This window comes from Lycorma delicatula, chromosome 4, assembly GCF_047948215.1.
Source record: "Lycorma delicatula isolate Av1 chromosome 4, ASM4794821v1, whole genome shotgun sequence".
Classification (NCBI taxonomy): Eukaryota; Metazoa; Arthropoda; class Insecta; order Hemiptera; family Fulgoridae; genus Lycorma; species Lycorma delicatula.
This window is the reverse complement of record NC_134458.1, coordinates 212,122,579-212,148,911: the sequence shown is the minus strand read 5'-3', so window position 1 is coordinate 212,148,911 and position 26,333 is coordinate 212,122,579. Positions and strand designations below refer to the sequence as shown.

Genomic DNA, 26,333 nt, shown 5'->3' with positions numbered 1-26,333 from the left:
AACCTAAAAAAGTGATTTTCTGACAAAACGTTTTCATGTTTTGCCCCGTCTTTCTTAAAACCTAAGTAAGATAGAAGTCTGGGACCATTTTTATTCAATTTCTTAGATCAAAAATCAAGCTAACCAAACTACTCTGTATAATTTTAAACTTGTAAAAATTTAATAAATAAATAATTATTTTTATTAACAGCCTTTACTAATAATCTTGGTTGGAAAGCAGTAATGTGCAAGAGATTTTTGTTAATTATACAGAATTGTGTAAGAGATGGCAGCACTTGTGATAACTAGTTTGATAGCTGACAGCTAAATTTTATGGTTCCTGTCCAAATTCACATTCGTTCAATACTACAACTGTTTGAAAAAAACAACTTCTGATTTTTTTAAAATTTTATATCATATAGTTTACATATTTGTTTTTTGAAAGGTTCAAAATATCACAAAATTGTATTTCGATCCTTATTCAAAAGGCTCGGTACCTTTTTAAAAGAATGTTTTTAGAAAATCTGCACCATTGAAGTCAACCATTTATTTATGATCAAAATATTTTCATGATTCTCTTTACCATTTCAGGTTGATGCTGGATCAGTTTTTTATCCATGATATGGAGTCGAAATAATGTGTAACTGTGTTCTGATCTTATAAATGAAAGATTTATTTATTTATCTTAAGCTAGATTTTTTTTTTATTTCAGTGTTGGAAGATCCACTTTCGCGTGGAATGTTGTAATAAAACTGAGAAATATTTTCTCTTGATGCTTTATGTGTAAAAAATTAGAAAAATGTTTAGTGTAGAAAATTAAAAAAAAAATTGTTTATTACTGAAAAACTATTATAAGCAAAAAGGCCAAATGAATAAATAGTAAATGTTAAAATGATAGATAAATGGATATAGAAATGATATAGATTAACCCAGTTATTACTGTAGTAGTACACAGTAACCCACTGAAAAGTTTGACTTCAGCCATTAGCATTTATTCCACATCGTTCAACTTTGCAGAATCATATTTCCTGAAACACTGCAGTAGTTCTGGAAATCCATGATAGAATAGATGTGGTTTACCATCTTACCTTAGAACCAAAAAAAGAATTTGTATTAATTAAATCTTGTTGTAAATGATCAACAATGACATTTTCTTAATTAAAAAAGGATTAATTGTTTTTGCAGGTCTTACCTTATATTAATGGGAAAAATCATGTTGCTAAAATTGCTGTTGAAGCTAATGTTGAAAACAATTTAGTTAAAGCATGCCTTCAAAATCTTGTGTAAGTATAGTTTTGTGTAAAATTTAGAGGAATATAATAAAATATTTAATTAATTTGCCAATTTAAGTAAATTGTTTTGCCAGTATGTGTTCTGATTGACTAATTTTGTATTAATATAATGTATAAAATTGGAAATTAACATTATATGTTATTTTTTAACATAAGGGGCATAATAATTAGCTATTATTAATTATTTCTCTCAGTCTTGCTTATGGTTGTGACCAGAGCCGGATTTAGGTATGGGCCACGAGGGCCAAGGCAACTGGCTATATGTACATCTGTTGCAGAGGGCGACAGCAGATGATGTACTGTTTGGGCAGAGCAGCACCGTAGAAAGAAGGTAATGCTGACTCATGTGTGTATGTGCTTGTGCCTGCACGGGACATCACTTTATGCCTCTAAGCTTACATTTGACAAGCCGAGTGTCTCACCAACCAGAATGTTTACTGCCAGCTGTCGCAAGCACTCAAGTCTGTTGAACCTGACAGTCTGGTATCTTGTTGTTGTACCATTATGATGTTTCAGTGAAAGTTTTTGCTGTGTGTAAAATGTTTACAATATTTTTTTTTTTATGTAACTTCTTGCTTCAGTTCAAATCATATTCCTAGTATATTCTAGTGCATTTATTTTCTAAATACTGAGTTCATGTAGTAGGTACTTTTAGTTTACAGTTAATTTTGGTTATGCTATTTTAACCAAAAAAATGGATAAACGCAAAAGGCTTAGCTGTGCAAAATACCAAAAAATAGTGGGCGAGAGGAAAATTAAAGTGAATGAAATAATTAGTAAAACTGTAAAATTAGACAAATTTTTTAAAAATTAATCGTAGTACAGGGGAACGTTTTCCCTCTCTGATTCAACACCTTCACAAAGTTGAAGGGTCGATGAAGAAATGTATGAAGTTGAAAGACTTTTGTTGATCTTGTTACACCTACTGCTGAAATTAATGATCCAAATTAATGATCAACCTAGTCTCATATCATTATCAACCAACCCAAGTGAAGTACTAAATAAAATTGCATTTGACACTGAAGAAAATGAAGACATCCTTTTAAAACCTGGAACTCCAACTACTAGTATTACTGGTAACTTATAGCCAAGTAATGTTCCAGTATTCTGGTCACTATGAGAGACTGTTTTGTTAAAAATGGTTTCAATCTACATAAATATGGTGACTTTAAACAATTCAAAAAATTATACCTTGATAAAAACATTCTTGAACAAAGTGTTATTAACAGAAACTTGGTGATGGAGATCTAGAGAGTAGGGCTTACCTAGTTTATTCCCCCAGCCAAAGGTCTTTGTTTTGTTGCCCCTGCAAATTGTTTTGTCTGACTTGAGTCAATTCAGTGACAGAAGATTTAGTGATTGGTTACCAGCAGGTTAAAGAACATGAGAACTCACATGCTCACTTCGATAATGTGTTAACCTACAAATGGAAAGTTGATAAAATGGGGAAGATTGATAACCAGTTAAAAACTTAATTGAAGAAGTAAAATATTAGAGAGCTGCTTCAAAGTGTGGTTGCCATGATCAAAAAACTAGCATCATGTGGACTTGCCTGTACAGAAAAAGATAAAGTGTTTGGTCTACTAATAATGGAAATTACATGATGTGCCTAGAACTAATAGCTGAGTTTGACTCTTTGTTAAAAGCCCACATTGATAATCATGAAAACCCTGGTCAAGGTAAATCATCTTACCTTTCATCTACAGTCAAGATGACTGATATAATGGGTAGAAGTGTCATAGAGAGTATCTTAAAAGAACTGAAAACCACAAAATACTTTTCAATAATCATTAATTAAACTCCTGATGTTACACGTAATAATAAGTTATCTTTCATCCCAAAGTATGTGAATGAGTCTGGATATCCTGAGGAATGCTTTGTAGATTTTTTTTAAAAACCAAGGCCCTACAGGAAAAGAACTTATTGATTCAGTTTTTTAATTTCTTAAGGCTCATTCAGAATTGCCGTGGACAGTCATTCGATTACGCTTCAAATATGTCTGGGGTCTACTCTAGATTGCAAACTATACTAAAAGAAGAAAATCCATTGATATTTTATCTGCTGTGATCTGCCCATCCCCTTAATTTGGTGGGATCTATTGCAGCAGAATGCTACGATCTTTCTAAGTCATTTTTTGACTTTTTACAAGGCCTCTACAAATGTTTTTCTTCATCAACCCATCGATGGAACATTCTAGAACCTTTTTTCAAGCCTGGTGATAAGAACCTCTCCAGAAAATCACTGAGCATAACAAGATGGTTGGCTAAGGAAGAGGCATGCAAAAGCCTCAACAGAGATTTTGAGGCAATTGCAAAGCTTTCAAAAGTATGACTAAGATGAAAATGAAAAAAAGAACAAAGCCAAAAGGGCTTTTAAAAATATTTGTTTGCACTGATTCTTTGTTTATGGCAGCCGTATGGGGTGACATTCTTAATAAATTTATTTCTGTTAGTGAAAAGATACAATCATGCTATATGAATATAGCTACAGTTGTGATGCTGTACAAATCTCTGATTGCATTTGTGGATTAACTGAATGATCCATTTAACTTCTGTAAGATGGCTGGCGAAAAAACTAAAGATTATCCAAACTGTCTTTAACCGTTCTTAAAACTAAATTCGATCATGAATGTGTAAAAGATGGACCTAAACTATCAAGAAAAAGAAAGAAGTACTTTGATGAATCTGACTTGTCTGAACCAGGAGAGGAGGAGGAAGAAGAAAACACAGACCATAGTTTTCAAGAAAGCTTTGATATGATCCTTAATAAGCTTCTTTCAGACTTGAACAAAAGAATCACTGTGTATATTGTTTCTTACCAGATTCTCCTTCTTAACAAATCTATGTAGCTTGAGCAACCAAGTAATTTCAGTGAATTGATGACACAATTTTCAGTTGGATTTCATCTCCATCACTATTAAATTAATTAATTTGGATAAGTTTGAATTTTTCAGACTTTAAATGTTAAATAATGACTAATTAAATTTACTGGAAATAAACTTATTTAAATCACAAAATTTTTGCAATTTTGTTTACTTACAGACAATTCAATATATCATAATACTAATTATTAATAATACACATATTTCTAACATTTTAGAGTATCTATTCTTAACAATGACTGAGTGAAGATTATTTATCATTGCAGGAAAACAGTAGAATGTAATAAAATGTTCTTGAAACTACTGGAAATACAGTTCTAAGAGCCATTTTTTCAGTCTTTCATGTAAAATTGCATATGAAACTACTAATTAATTTTTTCAATACTTTATGCCTCATATACCTAAATACAGCATTATTTGACATTTATAGCAGAAATTTTTTAATATTTATATATAAGTTTAATTTACTTTTTCATTTTCTTTTGATAAGAGGAATTCGCCCATAAAGTATGCAAAAAAACTCCTTAAATTTTTATGTAGGTATGAATCAGAAAAAAATGTATATATAATTATTTATGTGGTCTTATAACTAATATCTACCTAATTACAGTTGCTTTTTTGTATGAAATATTTGAGAGATGAATCTGTGTAATATGTAAAATAATGCTAAGCCTGACTGGGATTCGAATCCTGAACCTTTCCGATGAAAGATTAAAATCCTACCACTACATGATGGAGTATGCTTTCCCTATCTATGCATATTTATTTATCTATCCAAATAAAGGTAAAGTAGGGGTCAAGGGTCATAAGGCTATGCTACATCTTAAGCTGTCTTATAACATTACTCCTTTAACTTGCTATATATAAAAAAATAAATAATCCCAATGTAAACTACAATCTCCATAAGAAATCATTAAATAGACATAAAATGTTTAATGTAATAAACATATGTAATGTAAATAAATAGTATATAGCAAAATTAAAGCATTTCATCAAATCTCATTAATTTGTGGAGAGAAATTATATTACAAAAGAATGGAAAGATAACCAACAGAAAAAACATTTGTGCATGTGTATATACGAGTATATCTGTATACACATACATACAATTAACACATAGAACAAGTTATCATCCAGGATATTCATATATCAAGATTGACTCATCAGGATTGAGTCTCTGAAACCAATTTAACTGGACTGTACTGTGTCACAAATGTGCTTCAATTTATCTGATAATCTCTTCCTTAAACGACTGCGGTTAAACAAACAATCTGTTATATGTAATTGTTTGTTGATTAGAAATAACCAGTGTTAATTTATTATGCCACATCTCTAGTTTTTATCATCCTCAAATACAAACTGACTGAACAGTTATCCAAATTGACCCATGTAGAGTATAGAGTGTAATAGCATTAGTAGTTTGTGAAGTTATCAAGTTTAATCAAAATAATCCACTATCATACTATTATAAACATTCCTTCTTGAAGGAAAGACTATAAAATAAACTACAATTTTGACTCCCTAAAGTAGTTCTTTATTTATTACTTTTAATTTTATTGTACCGATTATTTAATACAGTTTACTTAAAATTATTTAAAATGATGTTTATAAATTTATTTATCAGAAAAATTCATTAATTTCAGATATTATGGTGTTGTGAAAATGGTTCCTATTTTTCAGTATTCTAATGTTTATGCAGCTACATCAAAATTACACAGATTAACAACAAATAAACATTTGCAAGATGAATGTTTACAGTCTGTTGCAAAAGAAGGTATTATTTTGTTTATATCAAGGTTAATGAAGTAACTATTGTTATTAAATTATCTAAAGTTAAATTACAGTGTTCTAGTACCTTCTTATAAGAATTGATTAATATTTGCAATTTAACTATTTACAGTAATTTTTTACATTACCATTTGATTGAGTATACTAATTAAGTCAGCAAGCATAGCTCGCTCGTGTTGTAAAACTACTAACTCTTGATTGATAACATATTAGCTTTAGCATATTCTTTGTTGAGATTCCATAATAATCAATAAAAGTAAGGCCTTAAGAACCAGACATCTAAAAATAAGTTCTTTTTATAAGATTTATCTAAACACCTTTCAACAAAAAATTGTGTATAGTCATTAAAAAAAAATTAAAACAGAATTGGATAAATTTTTATATATACTTTACAAAAATCTGTTCTTTCATTTCGGAGATATTTATCCTCAAATTTGGCCTCAATTTAATAATTTGAAATTATAAAATTGAGGAGTACATTAATTTGATAAATTTTTTGTATTCATTACAAAAGCCATCCTTTTTACTATGTAGATTCATTAGCCCTAGTCCAAAACCTTTGGTCCAGCCAAGAGTAAATATAATATTGGTTTAGTTGTTCCTCATAAACAGCTGTATAGATTTAGTTTAATAACACTGGTCAACATAAAATTTGGAACTGAAAAGGGAGTAGTTATTCTGTATAGTATTTTATATGTTGAATCTGAATCTGTATTCTGAAACAACCCATCATGTAACATTCTTAAGTTGCAACCCCTTAAATTTATTTGTTCCATAATTTGTGGAACAAACAATACAAATAAGTTAGTATGTCTGTACATTTGCTTATTCACATCTGATTTATATTATGATGCATGCGGTAGACCTATATTTGATGCATGACAGTCAAATGATGTCATTTTACACATATATAGACATGCAGTAAGTCAAGTAATGAGTAATTCAACGTGATGAAATTTTCTTCAGTATGAGTTCAGCACTTTGTATGACTTGCTGTGTTCTTTAGTTATTTTATCATACAAGTTTTATAAAAATTGTTTCATAAGTGATGCCATAAATTTAGTGAAAAATTTTATTACAGAACAGTTTTTAATATTACTTTATTGAACATCAAGATTTTTTAAGTTTTGTGTGTGTTTGTTTCACGCTGTTTTATTGCACTCCATAGTGAAACAATTTTATGGAGTGGAACAATTTTTTTTTCCTTAGTAATTAAGTTTTTATAAATTAAAGCTTAATTATTTTTATAATTAAGTAAATTTCTGTAATATTTCAGTTTACTTAAATTCGTTAAAACATTTTGAATTTTACATTGAATAAAAATTGGGCTTGTAAAAATTCTCCAAGTATTTTTTGTTACATTTGTGGATTTCACCATGAAAAGACGACAAAAATGAGTGTTGAATCTGCTGAAAACTACTTACAAATATTATTTTGACTGTCCCATGGGAGACCTAGATAAATGCTGGGCTCCACATTTAGCAAGCATCAAGTGCTATGTTAAACTAACCCAGTGGTTAAAAGGAAAAAAAGAGCATTTGCCTTTTGGCATATCTATGATTTGGAGAGAGCCTACTAACCATTATGAAGACTGCTATTTTTGCTTAACAAATGTTACTGGTTTCATTTCAAACAATAAAAGCAGTATCACATACCCAAATGTTCATTCAGCTGTGAGACCAGTATTTCATAGAATTGATTTACCGATTTTGATTGCTCCATCTTCTTGGAAAAAAATTTCTGACTCCCCAGAAGGCTCAACCAATGAATCTTCAACTTCAATAGATATTAATTACATTCCAGAAGAATCAAATACTGAACTTCCACCTCATCACACAAACAGAACTGAGTGACCTAATTCGTGGCTTGTATTTTTCAAAACAAAGTGCAGAACTCCTAGGTTCACATCTTAAAGAATGGCATTTATTAAACAAGGATACTAAAAATTTCAGATATAGAAATCAAAACAAAAATTTACTGAAATACTTTAGAAGAGATGGTTTAATTTGTTCCTGCCATGTTGTTAGGAGGGCTAATGTCTGAACTAGACATTGAATATGTTATTCATGATTGGCATTTATTTATAGACTTGTCAAAAAGAAGCTTAAAGACAGTGTTGTTGCGTAACTCGAATAACTTTTATTCTATACCAATAACACATACTGTAGGAATGAAGGAAGCATATGAAAGTATGTAACAAATTTTAAAATCTATTAAGTATGATGAATATTTTGACAAATCATTGCTGACCTGAAAGTGATATGGCTTCTTCTCGGTTTCCAGATTGATTTGTAAAATATATGTGTTTGTGGGATAGTTGGGCTACAGATAAACACTACAACACTATGCAGTTAAAGACTGGCCAGAAAGAAATCAGTTTACCCCATGAAAGGAAAATGTTATCAATATTCCCCGTGTCAAAGCAAATCATATTATTTTACCACCTGTACACATAAAACTGGGCCTGATGAAGAATTTTGTAAGGCATTAGATAAAGATTGAAAAACAGCTTTAAATATTAACTGAGGTTTTTTCACAATTAAATTTAGCCAAATTAAAAGAGGAAATATTCATCAGCCACAAACAAAAAAATTAATTTGTGAAAATATATTTGACAGCAAACTGAATCCTAAATAACTAGCAGCATGGAAGTCATTCAAAGATGTTACTGGTTTTCTTGAAAATAAAAAAGCTGAAAATCATGAACGGCTTATAAATGAACTCTTAGTGAACTACAAAAATTTAGGCTGCAGAATGTCATTGAAAATTCATTTTTTGCATTCTCATTTGGACTTTTTTCCTTTAAACTTGGGTGACATCAGCGAAAAAGAAGGAGAAAGGTTCCACCAGGATATATTGCAGATGGAACAAAATTATCGAGGCAGACGGGATGAATCTTTGATGAGCGACTACTTCTGGATGACAAAAAGAAATGACTTCACTGAACGAACACAAAAGGAAAATAAGAAACAAGAAATTAAGATAAATGTAAATGTTTGCCAAATAAATGTAGGAATTTGAATTGTAATTATTATTATTATTTTTGTATTCTATCACTTAAGAAGTTTCTCAATATTTTAAAGGGTCATAACTAAAAATCTGAGGGTGATGAAGAAAAACTGATTTCATTTTAAGATTCAGCTTAAAAAATACATTTTAATTCACTTACTTTTATCTCAGTTCCAAATCTTTTTTTTTCTTGACCTGTGTAATTAACATAACTCACCCCACATTTTGCTACAAGGAATGTCTGAAGAAAATTCATGCTCCCGCTCTACTGTTGTTAAAAAATAATTATTTTTGTCTCATTTACAGCATAATAATAATTCAAACAGAAATTTTCTGATAAAATTATGTAAAGATTTTAAAAAGTGACACTTTTAATTTGTTTTGTGAGTGTGTGTGTGTGTTTATATTTTCTTATATTAATCTGTCATCCGTTTTCATTATGCAAGAAAGTTATAAATTTTTTTATTATTAGTATTCATTGCTTGCGTAAGAATCCTTAATATTTCAGGGTTTGTTATATATATATATATATATATATATATGTGTGTGTGTGTGTGTGTGTGTGTGTGTGTGTGTGTGTGTGTGTCTGTGTGTGTGTGTGTGTGTGTGTGTTATGAAAGTTATTAGCAACATAAGACAATTAATCTCCTTAAATTCTTTTTAAACAGGACGTCAGATGCCTAATATTAGGGATGTGTTTAGGTTATATTCAAATATGGCACATGGTACCACCGTTAAAGATCTTTGTGTAAGATTTAATCCTATTGCAATGAAAATTGATGAACGAAGACTGGTACAATTTGGTATACTTGAAGGACTAATTCATAGAATACATAAAGTAAGTTTATTTATTTTCTGTTCATGAATTATAATTTTTTAGCATAGAATTCTGGTGTATTTATTTATTTTCTTTAATAAGTATTAATTCGGCAATTTGGTAATTCAGAGTAGACTGATTTCTGTCAAAAATTGATTTACTTAATGATTTTTCTGAAATAAACTTAATATATAAGGTATATATTATATATATATATATATATATATATATATATATATATATATATATATATGGTATAAGTATATAAGTATTTAAGTTTATTTATATAAGTACATGTATATAAGTTTATATAAGGTACAAAATTATTTTGTTGGAGTCAATCAGTCAATTGATTTAATTCTGTTCTCCATTTTTTTTTTTTGTTCAGTTCTAATTATTTATTATCAACATTTACCATATCTTCAATTATTGGTTTTATTTATCGCAACTTTTGCCTTCCCCAATAGTTTTTACATCTTCCTGTGTTACCAAGTTATTAAACCTGAATTCTTAACATATGCATCACCACTCTAATTTCTTGGTTGATACCAATAAATGAAAAACACTACCTTTTGAGTGAAAGGTTTAAGCCTAAGCTTACACTAACTGTATAATTGTATTAACTCTTACAATTGTCTCAAGGTTATCATTTTGTTGTTCTCATTAGCAACAAATTCTGGTTCAATAACCCAGGGATGTAATAGACTACTTACCAAATTGATGGCATAAAATTATTATTAATTACATTAAGTTAATGGAATAAAATGGGATTCAATAATGCTACACTAGATTTCCAAAGTCTTCTAAAAATCATACTAATCAATTCATCACTGCACAAAAAGTGTTTTTTTTCCTAACTAGATCAGGTCATTAACCCTTTCCTAGCACTGTTTCTGCAATGGAAGTAACTTCATTATCATATAAACATAATCTGTGTGTCTTGACCCTTAGCTAATTGTGCTTTTGTGTGAAGTTATTTTTATTGACTGGGTTCAATGATTTATTATCCTATTATTTTTTATTACTGCATAGGATCACTTTAGTCATTCCATTATCCAAGTCTCTTCAATGGGACTGCTTGTGCCTTGCGGTCCTCCCAGTTCTTTTTCATACATTCTATTTTAATTTTGAGTTTATATATAATTTAACATTAATTATTTTACAAAAAAAAGAAAAAATCTGTAACTGAAGAAATGTGGGTTGCCGCGAAAGTACTTTTACAGAGATTGTATGAAAAAATAAGGTGAATGAATAAAATAGGTTTATTTTATTCAATTCTGTACTTGGGTGGATCAAGTTGAATCTATTTTATATATATGAAAAATACTGCATTCAATTTCATTTTTACTTCCTTGTATGAAGTAAAGTAAGTATTGTGATCGTGAAAAATTTCAGTTTTCAGATTTAAACAGAAATATCCATTTTGACCATCCCTGAATCCATTTTGACTAGTTTTGGCATGACTTCTGTATGTACGTACGTATATATCTCTCATAACTCAGAAATGATTAGCTGTAGGATGTTGAAATTTTGTATTTAGGACTTTTGTAACATCTAGCTGTGCACCTCCCCATTTGATTTCAATCGACTGAACCAAAAGTGTCCAAAAAAGCTTTTGGACTTTTTCTTAACTGCAGTTATAAGCCCTCATTGAGAGCTTTTCAACAATGTATCATAAGTGGTACTTATTTTCATTGGTTCCAGAGTTATAGCCAAATAAAACTTTAATTAATTAAATATTTGGTTCTTAAAAGGAGAAGGCACATCCATTCAAATCAGACTTTTTAACTTCTTTTTTTTTAAATTAAAATATATTGATTTATTAATTATTATTAACCTCAGATTGTAAAATAAACTTTTATGGTAAATAAGAATTCAATAATACAATAAAAAAAATATATATATCAGAAGCTATTAATAAAATAAAATTTTAAGTACTTTTCATTTTAAAAAAATGAGTATATGTAATTCAATAGGCGTATAAGGAAGTCATGTAGTGTCCACATCAATTTTTTTATTAAAAAAATTGAGGATAAATTTTAAGTTTGTGATTTATAATGGCTGTTTTTACTCTGTAGCTCAATAGCTAGCCACTGAATTTAGTACAAATTCTTGCTAGCTCAGTAACCCAATAGTTCAAAGATGTACGCACTGTTTTTTTTATATGTATATGTTACAAGTGGTCTTATGGATCATTATTTCTTCTCAGAATCTGAAGAAAAGTTCTAGTAACGGTGCAGACTGTTATATACACTAAATGACTCAAACAGGATAATTAAATATTTACAACAATATATCATGAAAAGGTATAAAAATGCAGTTTATGTGTTAATTTTTAAATATTTAAATGTATGATTCTGTTTTTGTTTTTATTTTCTATGAAATCCTAGTATCCAGTTACGTTAGCTGAAGGTGGATCTAGTGTTGCTCAGCATTATTATAATGGATTATATTCACTGGATGAAATCTGTTGTTCAACTGGATTAAATGCCCAACAAATTGAAGATCAAGTTGAAAAAGATCCAAGTATTACCTTGTTATGGAAGTGATTTTATCACTTTTTGTAAGGTAATTTTACTTTTTTATTTATATCCTTATTTTGTCATCCTAATATTAACGTCAACAGATATTGTTTTATTTGTTACGCAGATTTGTACTTTTTTTATTGTTAGTGCATGGGAATGTGATATGAAATAATTAGAAATTAATTATGATACTAAAGGTTTTATTAATTTCATTAATTCCCCCCCCCCCCCTAATTCATCAGTCATTTATTGTTTGTTAGTTGATCATTTCAAAAAAAAAAAAAAAAAATTTATTATGCGATCATTTCCAAATTTTTGTCTTTATTCCAACTTTTGCAAAAGAAGAATAGTACTTTTTCTTATGTTTGACATAAGAACATTGTTTCCCCAAAGCTGTGTACATAATCCATTGTTTTACAACAGAAAGGGATACATTAATTTGTTGATGTGCACTTTCTGTTCTAATCTTACTTATGGCCATGATGCTGTAAAACACCTGAAGTACAAGTTACCAGTCAGAATTGCTTTATCCAAGAGTATTGATGTTCACTTTTAAGGCTGAATATTGCTGTATTTCACTTTGTTTAGCATTTATTTGGCTTATTAAAGAAGGCAGTAGAAAACCACTTCAGTTCTACTTGTTTTTAGTAACCTATCATGGGCTCTAGTTATTCTAGCTTTGTCATTTTTAGGAGTGATTTGATACTCAGATCTCTTATATCCTTGATGTTGATAGCATTTAATGTACATATACAACAGTATGTGAGTGGTGAAACATTTTATTTTTTAAATTTACATAATATTTTTTTTGTAATTTTTTAAGACTGCTTTGTTATTAGGTACTAACAAATGCCAACAGCTTCCAATAAAACTGCAACTAACACTATTTAACCATAGTGATCTATGGGAACTGCTTTATTAAATATAGATTTTGACTATTGACATTTTATCCTTATTTTACGCTCTTCAGCTTCTTGGATACTACTTTCTTGAGTTGTTGTAAATTTTGGGAAATCAAGTTATAAGGAATATAGTTAACTCTTACCCAGGACCTATTTAGGCTACTCCAAAGTTATTTTTAGGGAATTTTGGATGAAATACTAATTATGATATAGAATTTATTCAGCTTAATATTTATAAAATCTGATATAATTTTAATTTTTCATTAGTTACTTTTTAAAATAGTTTTGCAGATATTTTATGAGGGACGTTCATGTCAATCCAGGACTTTTATTAGACTAGATTGTAAGTGGAGATTCCTGATTCTGTAGGTTGTACATATGAGGTACAAGTGTCAGCTGTTACTGCAACATTAAGCAACAATAGACAGTACCAATAGAGTGCCATAAAGAATATGGCATCCAGTGTAGTGTATGTTTATGTGGAACAGAGTATTGTAATGAAATTTCTTGTGAATGAAAGCTTAAAACTTGGTGAGATTTATTTGCAACTCTTTGCACAGTATGGTGATGAGACTCTTTGTCAAATTAAGCATTTGACTAATCCAAGCGTTTTAAAGAAGGTCACACATCAGTGAGTGAAAATCCTGATCGAGATGGTTCAGAGCCATGAAGTTATGGCCTCAGTTTTTTTTGGGATAAAAATGGCATCATTCACATCGATTTTCTACCCCATGTAGTCAATATTAACAATGAGTACTACTGCAAATTTCTTCAATATATGAACAATGCTAGGTGCAAAAATGATGTGATACGATCACTGAAGCTTTCTGTTTCTGCAGGACAATTCAGAACTGCATACAGTCCACTGCATGACATGCATGCTACAAGTCTTGGCTGGGAGTTATTGCCAAACCTCCTGTACAGTCTGGACCTCGAGGAAATATCTCTCAAGATTTGTTCTCTGTACTCTCAAGGTCAGCAGAATACATATGCACAGGCAAGCAAACTTACAATGCAATTGTAGTCGGTCGAGGTGTGGATCCCATAACAGAAGGTTCAGTGTTTGCTTTGGTTAGCAGGGTCTTACAATCAGATACACATGTTCAACAGCATGTGTGAACTGATTGAATTTTGATCCTCCTATATCTAAGTCTGTTCATCAGTGGAATACGACTTAAGAAGCTTGGTTTCACATACTGGATATCATCCTAAATTTTCAGTTACTAACAAGACTGTGGATTATGTATGCAATGTAATCACTGCCAGTCCTAGAGAGTCAGTTAGGCAGGCTGCAAATTCCTCATTCCATTGTTCATGACACTATTCATAAGCAGCTCCTTTTGCGAGCACACAAGTTACAACTCTTTTGTCACATTAAAAAGCCAAATCATGACTGCCTACAATATCAGTTTGCTGCAGTGGTAATGCACCATGTTGGAAACAATCCTAATTATCTTGATACGTTGTTACTTACTGATGTATTAAGTGCAGGAAAGTAATAAACACAGTTGTCGAATTTGGGTTACTGAAAACCCTGATTCTCAGATTCCTGCAAGCTTCAGTTTCCAACAAAATGATGTTCCATCACCCTTTCATCTCGATGATACCATGTTCTTAATCAACACTTTCCCCAGATGTTGGATCAGACAAAGAAGTCCAACTGTATGGCTACCTAGGTCTCCATTTATCACCCCTTTGGACTTTTTCACTTGGGGATTTTTTAAAAGCTGTGTATACCAAAGAAAAGTTTGAGATTGGATGATGTAAACAGAGAATTGTTGAAGCTGTTGGTCTAATAACTCCACAGATCCTAAACACCTAATAAGAATTAAATTATCATCTGGACACTGTTGAGCTGAAAAAGGTGCACACCTTGAACTTGACTAACTTACATTAAAAATTTGTGAGTTGCTGTGTTTATTAAAAAAAAAAAATTATTAAATTATATTTACTTGTTAACATAAGCTGTTACTTTTAGATACCTTTAGCCCAAACACCATACAAGGGTATTCCATTTTAATTCAGCAACTGATCAGTGCATCACTATTTTTGATTTTGATGATATTTGGTATATGATAACTACCCACCTCTTGTAGTGGCCAAAAATTTCTTTTTGAGTAATTGACTATTTTCTAATTCGCCAACAGGTAAAAACAGCCATTTTCATCACTTTTTCCATGAGCTGTAGCATTCGTATTTTTTACGTCATACAGAGTTTAAAACGGCTTTTTGAAAAGAGTAAAGATGGGACGTCATCTTAGTGTATTCAAAATTCATTTTGTTACATAACCAAATCTTCTAATGTTTGCTGAAGTTACGTTTACAAATTGTTTTTTTCAAATTTTGGGCCCAAAATAAATAATGAAGGGCTTAGGGTAACAGGCCTGTTTTTTACCTTTTAACTCTTAGATACTAATAGTACTTATAAAAAAAAATATTGGACTGTTATCGAGTATCCTTCATTAAAAAAAGTGGCCACCAAATCATACGATTTTGAAAATGTCGCATTTTTTGGGCCCAAAAACCACATGCAGTACAGGTGGCAAAAGTCTGAAATGTTTACAGCAGTAAGTATTTTTTATATACTTTAAAACCATATAAAATGTATTTTGTTACTCAAAGGTGTTGACGAGTAATGAAACCATCAAAACTGCTAAAAACACCATTCCTTCTAACCGTAAACAATGTATCCAAAAATACTGATGTTATCTTTTTTTTTTCAGATTATAAAAATTACAGCTAAACTGATTAGAATGAATAAATTGGTAATTAATAAATAGTCAATTACAGAAAATCTGAGCGATTCATTATTGCCTGGACATTTTTCATACTGTGACAGCATATTCGTTTCATTTTCTGTATCATACCATGGTTGAAAGGAGACTTTTATACTCAAATTTAATTTTTAGAGCATATAACATGAGTTTTAGAGTTTGGTCAGTGACACACACATACACACACACACACAACACACAAACAGAGTGCCTGACCCACCAGTCAGAACACAAAATTTAGGTTGTAAATCAGCAAATTTTGAAAAACCAATTTTTAAATTATGTTTTTCTTTGAAGGGTGAGTACAATTCTTTTAAGTTACATACGATAAGCCTTTTTTGAAAATTAATTTTCTTCCCGTCAGCTTGTCTTACAGACACAATCCGTCTTGCCTGCCATCATTTGGCTGTGCTTGTCATTCTGGTAAAAATCTTGGACATATTTAATAACATTTCATCAGTTATATGACTGAGTTTCTTTTTGCCGATTTATGGCAAAATTCTACTTGTTTTAACTAATTTTTTTGGATTGACAAGCTAAATACTAATAATAAACTCATTTTGAATTTTTTAAATGCTCCAGCTGCTTGGAAATAAGCTTAAAATATTAATTTTTTCCAGGGTTGATGTAACTGTTTTCATTTTATCCTTTATTTTAATATTAATCTTTCATATTCCCTACCTAAATCAGCACAATTTTTTGGTACTAAACTGGTTTCTTCTGTAGAAATATTTAAATGAAAAGGAATTGTTTAATTTACTGGTAAGTAACTGACTCAACTATTTTTGTAACTTTATTTTTTTAAATTGGTTCCTTTGCGCTGCTTGATAATTTTTTAATCTTAACGGGAGAAATGTCAAGTGCTGAACAAGTTTTATTCACAGACTCGACTATAACTCATTGAGGCTCAACTATATCTTGACATTCCAGTTCACTTTCTGTATAATCTTGTGGTTTTTGTTTGGATTTTTTGTTGAAAGTGTCAAAGCTATTTCTAGAAAATATTTCTTAACCAGTTTAGTGTGACAGCTATAAAATAATATTTATCTAAATAATCAGTTTTATGACAAGTACAGATATTTTTTATTTCAGTGCATCCACTTCTTAAAGATATCAATGTTATTTGCTGCTCAGTAAAATCTAAAATATCGTGCAATACTGAAGATCTATTGTAAGTCAATTTGTGAGATACTGTTTCAGTGTGAATGCCAATTGAGCACTCCATGATCTGTTTTTATAACATGCAATGGTTCTTACAATAACAATACAGTTAGTATAAATTATAAAACTACCAATTGCACCTCACTTTGTCTTATTCCAGTTTCTCTACAGCCAAAATAAAAATTTTTCTAATTAATAAAATTAAAAATAAGTGATATTGCATAAAAAGTTCACTTCTAATAAAATTACTTTATAAACAAGTGTGCGTTATTTAACCACAGTATTAACACTAGCAACAATACAACATATCATATTGAAATCAAAACAGTAACTGAACCTTCTACAATGTTTACATTCAGGATTACACAAACATTCATGCCCATGCATGTCTATTCACATTCGTGTTTAAACATGAGTTTATGTGCATGTCATAATTTAAATAACAAACTATTTATAATATAAGCTATCTCATTATAGACGAATCAAAATATTAATATAGACAGCCATTTTTTTTAATGAAGGATATTCGGTAACTGTCCAATTTTTTTATAAGTACTACTAGTACCTAAGAGTTAAAAGGTAAAAAACAGGCCTGTTACCCTATTTATTAGCCCTTCATTTATTTTGGGCCAAAATTTGAAATAATAATTTTTAAATGTAACTTCAGTAAACATTACAAGATTTGGTTATGTAACAAAATGAATTTTGAGTACGCTAAAATGAATTTCCATCTTTACTCTATCCAAAAAGCCCTTTTTGATCTCTGTATAGAAAAGGTAATGAAAATGGCTGTTTTTTATCTGTTAGCTAGTTAGAAAATAGTCTACTACTCAAGAAAAAATTTTTTTTTAAATATAAAAAAAATATTTTTTGGCCGCTACAAGGTGGATTGTTATCATGCACCACTTATCAAAACATACATCATACAACAAAATCAAAAATAGTGATTCAATTAAATTTTTGAAAATTTGTTGAATTAAAATGGAATTACACCTACATATATATTACCACACATAACAGTCGCTGCTGTTATCCAATTATATATAATATTAAATTATAATATATAATGTTATATGCAATATATTATTGCATATTATATATCTTAATTCCATATAACAGTCACTGCTGTTATCCAATTATATATAATATTAAATTATAATATATAATGTTATATGTAATATATTATTGCATATTATATATCTTAATTCCTGTAAGATATGTAAACAATTTCTTAGGAATAAAAAACATTATACTTAAATATACTGGTTGTTCTTGGAATATTAATCAAAAAATGTTACTTCCAAATTAACCCCGTGACTGTTCTTTTTGTTGTATAACCTTTAGCACTTTTGTCATACTATTACGTAATCAAAAATGTCAATTTTTCTACGTGGTTTGTGCACTGATATATGTTTTATTTATATATTTATTTATTTTACTCAGTGATACTGATTTTTTAAAATATTTTATTATACGTATCTTTCATTTCAAGTGACATTTATGTTCGTTTATATTGAACAATCATTTAATTATTTACCGAGCCATGTTTACTAACTTCATTATATTGCATTATGTGTTGTACTTTTGTGATGATAATATCAGAAAAACATAGTAATTGATTATTTTTATCATTTTTATAACAGAAAATATGATTGTAATTTAATTTTGATATAATAGATTTGTGAAATTATTAAATCTTAGTAATATTTAGTCAATTTTGTTTAATAAATAATGAAAGTAGTGAGTAAAAATAGAGAATTTTTAAAAAAATATATACATACATACATATTTATATTTTAAATCAATTCGTTTAAGAATCATACTCCTCTGTATTATACACAAATATATTTATTTTATTAGATTAACCAAAGTGCAGAATAATTAAAGTAGGATGACTTACCTTATTCCACTATATATGCAAGAGCACTTCAACGATTGCATAATGCATCATCAGCTGCTATATATTCATCTCAAATTACATTACAAACTATGTAAAATATAATAAAATTATAAAAATTATTTTTATTTGATTTTAATCAAATTTTCAAATTAATTAATTAAAATTAGATTGTAGAAATTTTTACATAGGTAAAAATATGATTTCAAGGCATAAAATCAAATTAAAATTAAAATCAAGTAAACGCGTTTTAAGTAAAGCATAATTCCTTTACTTAAAATTATTTTTATTTGATTTTAATTTTAATAAAATTTTCAAATTAATTTTATTTAATTTCTCATATTTTTAAATTTTCTTTTAATTTTTAATTTAACTGAATAAAAGTTTAAAATAAAAAGATTAAAAGTACTAAATTTTAAATGAAATAAATGATATGTTACATTTTACGAAGTTTGTAATGTAATTTAAGATTAATATATAATGCTACTGAAGTGAGTAAATCGCGAAAGTGCTCCTGGATATATAGAGGAATAAGGTAAGTCATCCTATTTTATTTATTCTGTACTTTGGTTGATCTAATAAAATATAATATATATATATATACAAATTTAAAGATAAATACAGTTCAATTGACTTAAAAACAGACTATACATCGATTTTTATTTAAGTAGCTGAAAAGGGATAATAAATTTATAAGCTTAGTAAATTGGCTGGACTTCTTATAACTATATATATTTACTTTTTCTTTTTTTTTTGCGATTGGACTTCCTGTGCATTATGGATGCATAGTCGTCCTGATTTTTTTTTTCCAAAATTCTGTCATTCTTTTTCTGTAATTTTTCTCTCGTTTCTTCAGTCCATCCTCTGTTTTAGATCTTCTGAAGTCCATCCTCTCTGGAAATTTAGATTCATCCACTAGTTTTCTGAAGGATTGTCTGTTAAATTATTTCTTAGGAAATATTTAATAATTTTAGATCTTTTTCAATTTCTTTGGTCCTGATTAATAATTGTTTTGGTAGTCTAGTTTTTTCCCTTCTGTATATCATAAAATTTGAGTTTTCGTTTTCTCATTGTATATTTATTTTTTTTTAAATAAGCCTTTTTTATATTTAATGTTTGGCATATATGTAATTTTTAAAACGCAAAATATTTAGGAAAATAACTGGTGGATCATTTGTGAAATCCATTTAGTTTTAAAAAAACTAATGAATTAGTAAGACAATCTTCCTTTTACTTTACTATTCAGGTAAATTGGTTGATTTAAATATTATTTGAATTTTATAACAGTAGCAAATAATTTTATTTGGATAAATACAAAGATATTAAAAAAACATTTTTATAAGTATTGCATAAATAATTCTGCTCCATGTGACTGGTTCCTGTTATTAATCAAATCTCACATCTTATCCTTCCAGCCCAGCACTGCATCTTTTCCACCATTTCCCATAAAACTTCTCTTCTCCAAATACCCCTTAATACAATCTCATGCATGGTGTGCCTCTTTGTAACCTTCCTTCTATTCTCTTCAGGAAATATCATCCTATCCTTTATTTTTCACCACTTTTCTCTCTGCTGTTTAAATACGAGGGTAAGTCAATTATTGTCCGCAGTGTAGCTATAAATTTTATTGCAATACAAATAGGAAACTTACATGTACATCATTTTTCAATATAGTCAGTCGCCTTGCATTTCAAGGGGACAAGCTTCCTGATGCCCTCATAAAAGAAGGTTTTCGGTTGAGCTGCGAGCCAGGAATGCACCGCTTCTTTCACTGTTTCATCCGAGATAAATCGACGGCCCCTTAATGCCTGCCCAAACAAGTGGTAGTCAGAAGGGGCAAGATCAGGACTATACGGAGGATGAGCCAGTACTTCAAAGTTGAGTTTCTGGAGCATTTCAGCAGTGTGGGCAGCAGTATGTAGGTGGGCATTGTCGTGCAATAACATAACACCTTTCGACAGCAGCCCTCAGCGTTTGCTTCGAATTGCTTCAGCTTGGCAGTAAGCATCTCATTGTAACATGCACTGTTTATTGTCATGCCCCTTTCCTCATAATGTTCCAGTACTGGGCCTTGTGAGTCCCAAAAACCATAAGCATCAGTTTTCCTGCGGATGGTTGGGTCTTGAATTTTTTTTGCAGGGCGAATTTGGATGTTTCCATTCCATACTCTGTCGTTTACTCTCCAGCTTATAATGATGGATCCATGTTTCATCACCAGTGATGATTCTGTCTAAAAAGATGTTCCATGACTCTGAAGATGATTCTGTCTAAGAAGATGTTCGTTACCATTGCAATCCAAATGTTTTTGGCAGATGTCCAAGCGCGTTTGTTTATGCACCTGTGTGAGTTGTTTTGGGACCCATCTTGCACAGACTTTATGAAATCCAAGTTTGTTGTGGATGATTTCGTAGGCAGAACCGTGACTAATTTGCAGACAATGTGCTACTTCATCAATAGTTACTCGTCTGTCTAAGAAAACCATGTCACGTGCACGCTCAATGTTTTCCTTATTTGTGGTGGTAAACGGTCGTCTGGCTCCTTTGTCATGCGTAAACACTAGTGCAACCATTTTTGAATTTTTTAATCCATTTGTAGACACTCCGTTGCGGCAACACACTGTTCCCATACTGTACCGAAAGTCTTCAATGAATTTCAGCCCCTGATACACCTTCCGACCACAAAAAACAGATCACTGAACGTTGCTCTTCTTTAGTGCAAACAGAAAGCAGAGCAGCCATGGTTAACGGCAGGGCAGTGATAATGGAACCAACCTAGCAGCATCAAACCTGCACAGACAACAATTAAACCACGCGTCATCTATGCAACATGACAGTACTACCAACATAAACAAAAATATAACTAAATTGCGGATAATAATTGACATATCCTCATATCTTGCTACTATTTTTGCCTTCTTTGATAGAGTTTCAGTCAACAAATGCTTTAAACTTCTTTTTGTGTATTTTCTATCTTCATTAATAAAGGTAGTAACTTAGTTATCACTCTGGCTGCAGATACTAAATTTGATGGTCACAATTAACTGATTTCAGCTGTAATGTATAATACTTTTTATAGTAATTTTTATTCTTTAAAAATTACTATACATTTTAAAATGACTAAATATGAAAAATATGTGGCTTTAAAGCTGATAAAACTGCTTTTAACTTAGTTTTTCAACTTTTTTTTTTTTTTAAAGAATCTAGTTGTATATTCATTATCTGAACTTGCCTTGATATTAATTTATAAAAATAATTATTGCTAAATTACTTAATTTTATTGTCTTCATGATAGAAGTATGTAGTCAAAATTCTACATATCTAATGGCAAAAGTATTCATATTGTAATGTCAGCATGATTATTTTACGATTGTCATAAGTTATAACTAGATCAGTAGTGTTTAAATTTTGTGTACCAAGAGTTTATTTTGATGTTTTTATGTATCTCTAATCGATTTTAGTATTGTTACAAGTCGTGGATCTGGGTTTGTATTTAGTAATCTACGTGGTAGTGTATCAAAATCAGCCTTTTCAATTTCATGACATGGATCCTGTTCATGTGATAATATTTGAGAACAAAATTCTGGACCTGTTAAAAGGAAAAATAATAAATTATTTCTTACTCTAATTATACAATGTGTACAAAATCAATTAAGTGTCTGAATCCATTTTTATTTATTATTTTTTTATGGCTGTATTATTTTTTTTTAGAATATTAATTTAATTTTTTTTTTTTTTCACATTGTTGACTAATATTCAGTACTAATATTTACTTTTAATTTTCATTGAACTGATTTAGACAATTCTTGGCGTGTACGAATGGCGTAGTTGTTTCCTTCTGTAATTTTTGACATGTTAGTTTTGTGTATATTGAGTTTGTATGTTTTTGCATTTTTGTTAGTGAATTTCTTTTGCAATGGCAGAATTTAAATAAAGAGTTAAGAATAAAAAGCTCCGTAGTCAAGCTTGTAAAACAGTTAATAATATATACGATTTTATGAAGAAAGAAGTTAGTAAGTTAGGAAAATTAGAAGATGACAGACATTTAATACGCATTCAAAAATGTGAATAAAGAATTGCTGCATCTTGTGGGATTTTAAGATCCCAAGTTAAAAAAACTCCAAAAAGAAAACCAGGATTTTCTTAAATCTAAATTGCACTCATGGTCATTCAGCATGCCAAAAAAATATAAACAACATTCAAAACTAGTTAATGGATTAGATAGTTTTGATCAAGATGTTGTAAGAACAGTTAACAAGTTTCATGCAAAACATAATGAACTGCTATATTAAATAAATTAGTTGAACTTCAAAAGAAGATTCAATTTCAAGGTTCTAGAACTATACTAGCCAGCTATCTTGAAAGAGTTAGTGTTTAAGGGTTATAAAACCGATATTAATAAGAAACTTTTGATGAAGAACGAAGACATCTGGTGGAAGAGCATAGAATATTTAAGAAAAAGACCAATTTCAAAAAAGAAATTCAGAAAACAACAAAATCGTAGTCAGATGACAGTGGTGCAGGAGTAAAAGTGCTGATTAAGTAAAGATGATCGGTTAATCGTAATCCACACAGGAGGAGAAATGGGGTTCATTCCATATGCGTTGTTAACTTGGAAAACGAGTTCAATGAAAAACGACTGTTCTGATGTAAACATTGAAGATAGTGAACTTGCACAGGAACTGGACATATAATGCAAATTTCAAGTAAGTGTTAATAATAATAATAATAATAGTTCAGTCAACAATGTAAAGTCAAAAAAAAAAAATTGAAAATTCTAAATATTGTATAAAAAAGAATTGTACAGCTAATTTAGTGTAATTACAGATACAATATACATTCAAGCACTAGTTAAGATATTTTTAGTTTAAAAATACACTTAAATTAAAATTCTTGTTTTTGCAATCTTTATTTATTGAATTATTAATACTAATTATGTAATGATGAATTACAGCTAATAAACATGAAAACAGTATTAAATGGAATGAGCATAAATAAAAGTACAATTATTATTGTTGTCCTATTAGATGGGTGTAAATTTTTTCAGGTTCAGCAGTAATGCAGTCTCAACCTTCTTCAACACAAGCTTTTATTTTCATTATACGCACTGTACACACTTTGTTAACAGTGTGTTTAACTTCAAATTGTATTTTTTTTAAATATTCAGTTGTCATCAAAACTTGGAAAAAATAAAAATGCAAACAAAAATATTCAGAATTCTTTTTCCACTATACTGATTTTCAAATTATAAAACATAATGTGGTATTGTAGAAATGCCATGAAGTCATTAAGTTAAGTTTAATCAGCATGTGTTTTTTTCAGCTGCATTTGTAAACATTGTTCCTTTTGAACATGTATAGGTATGTACATGTTATATGGTACAGACATCATTGTATAAGAAACACTTCTTAAAAGCTTGTTACAAATGTAAACATAATTTTGAAGTAAACTTAAATTCTGCTTCACAAATATTTCCAATGAATAAATCTAGGAAGTTTTGTAAAAGGTCTATATCCCTTTCTCATAATATAAATTAACTTATTCAAAGATATGTGTTTGTACGTAAAGTGTAATTGATTGAAGCTGTTTGTTAACACCTGTTAAATTGTAACATTATCAGTCCCTCCAAATGCCCTTCAAAATCTAGTTTAATTTTGCATTAACAGTACAAATGCTATAACTACTACGGTTGTAAACTACATGACATGAAATTTTATCTACAAACAATTGCATCCCTTGTCACGCATAGGAGAACTGAGAAGTGAGGTTGCGTTCCATCATCTTCTCAGTAAGTCAACTGCTTCACATCAGTGTACCAAGTTTTTTGAGATGCAGTTAGTTTTACCCATAAATGTAGTGCCTTACTCAGTTCATCGTAAGACTATAACATGAACATCATTACTTCAGAGAAAGGAGCTGTATCTAGATCCTCATTTACCTAAGGTGATATTTATGCATTGCAGGTGTTATGAGACCACACTTTGATAAACTATTGTATAGCTTGTGCCTAAAGCTATTGTTGCTTAGTAAATTTTTCAGTAAATTATTTAGAATCTGAGGTTGTCAAGCTTCCCTCTATCTTCTGGAGCTGAGGAAGTTGAAGAATATGGATGGAAACCCATTTAAACCCTGTATCATTCTCCGGTGAGAGGAGAGGCGTTGGCCAGCAAGGAGAGTGCAGAGGTTGCATCTGAAGTCACATTACCGTTGGCGATGGAGGCTATGCTACTAGTGGATACTGGTGATAATAGGCCTACGGAAGAGACAGCATCCTCCTAGTACTGAAGAAAGAGACCCAAACAACGAGGTGGTAGTGAATTTATAAATTGGAGGCTGCAGCTCGTATTCTGCACTAGTCAACTGATTATTTTTTAATCAATTTTTTTTAATTTAATTTTTTTTTTTTTTTGAGGGAAATTAAACAAGTTGAATTAGATATTTATAATATAGTCAAGCAGATAACTGAATTTATGATGGCCTTGTCAAAGCGATCACTGTGGAGATAAGCATTCAGGAGATTGCAACACACTGATGCTAAGTCAGATAATGGTGAGATTTTACGGCAGCTTGACAATGGAGTCAAGGATGATGAGGTGGTGGGTCTGATAGTTAAACATTGGTCTAGAGCTACTTATAGTTATGTGGAAGACAAGAGGGGTTCCTGTTTTGATAGTGTGGATAAGGACATAGTAGTTGTGGTTGATCTGGTGGCTCTCAAAGACCCTTATACATTGTCGTTTCTTAGAAGGGTTCCTGACATTAGAAGTCTGGCAGAAAGGGGCACATTGAAAGCGGAACAGCTGTTTGCATTTAAACCGCAGACAAAGGCTCTCAGTGAAGAAATTGAGCTGGAATTTCACACAGTGTTTGTGGTGGTGGTTGACCACATAGAGCAACAATAAGATGGCTGAGGATTTAAAAGGTGGCATTGGTCGAATATTTGAACTATCAAACAACAAGATGGTTTTTGGCACTTCAGGTGGTAGAACTGGGTCCTTACTGAAGAAGTTACTGAAGTGTGCTGGTAGGAGGAAGTTGTTAAAGATAGAGGTGTTTCTTGATGACGGAGTGAGCCGGGCAAAATCATCTGAACATGTTCAGGGCCCACCCTCAAAGACTGTAGCGGTAACGGCTCAAAATAGAACCTATGCTGACTTGTTAAAACAAGTGAAGGATGGCGTCAATGGTGAACTTCCAGAGATACAGTCACTAAGGAAGGGCCAAGCAGGTGAAGTGCTCATCAGGGTGAAAGATGATGGACAAGGTGCGGAGGACCTTGGACCAAGGATCTGCAGACGAAGATAGTTGCTGG

At 30.3% G+C, this 26,333-nt stretch overlaps 1 protein-coding gene across 7 annotated transcripts in view; it reads left to right on the top strand.

Annotated features, from left to right (window-relative positions):
• The window catches only part of Nprl2 (Nitrogen permease regulator-like 2), a 79,330-nt gene that overhangs the window by 22,928 nt on the left and 30,069 nt on the right, over positions 1 to 26,333 (top strand). For 4 of the 7 annotated variants that reach the window (XM_075365151.1, XM_075365153.1, XM_075365148.1 and 1 more), the window contains exons 6-9: positions 1,165 to 1,262; positions 5,796 to 5,926; positions 9,618 to 9,787; positions 12,157 to 12,334. In XM_075365151.1, the coding sequence (XP_075221266.1) occupies positions 1,165 to 1,262; positions 5,796 to 5,926; positions 9,618 to 9,787; positions 12,157 to 12,315 (558 nt within the window). In that variant the 3' untranslated portion in view covers positions 12,316 to 12,334. Of the gene's footprint in view, positions 1 to 1,164; positions 1,263 to 5,795; positions 5,927 to 9,617; positions 9,788 to 12,156; positions 12,340 to 15,916; positions 18,146 to 24,068; positions 24,207 to 26,333 lie in introns of those variants that run through there. The other 3 variants (XM_075365149.1, XM_075365150.1, XM_075365155.1) reach the window with 3 other exon arrangements.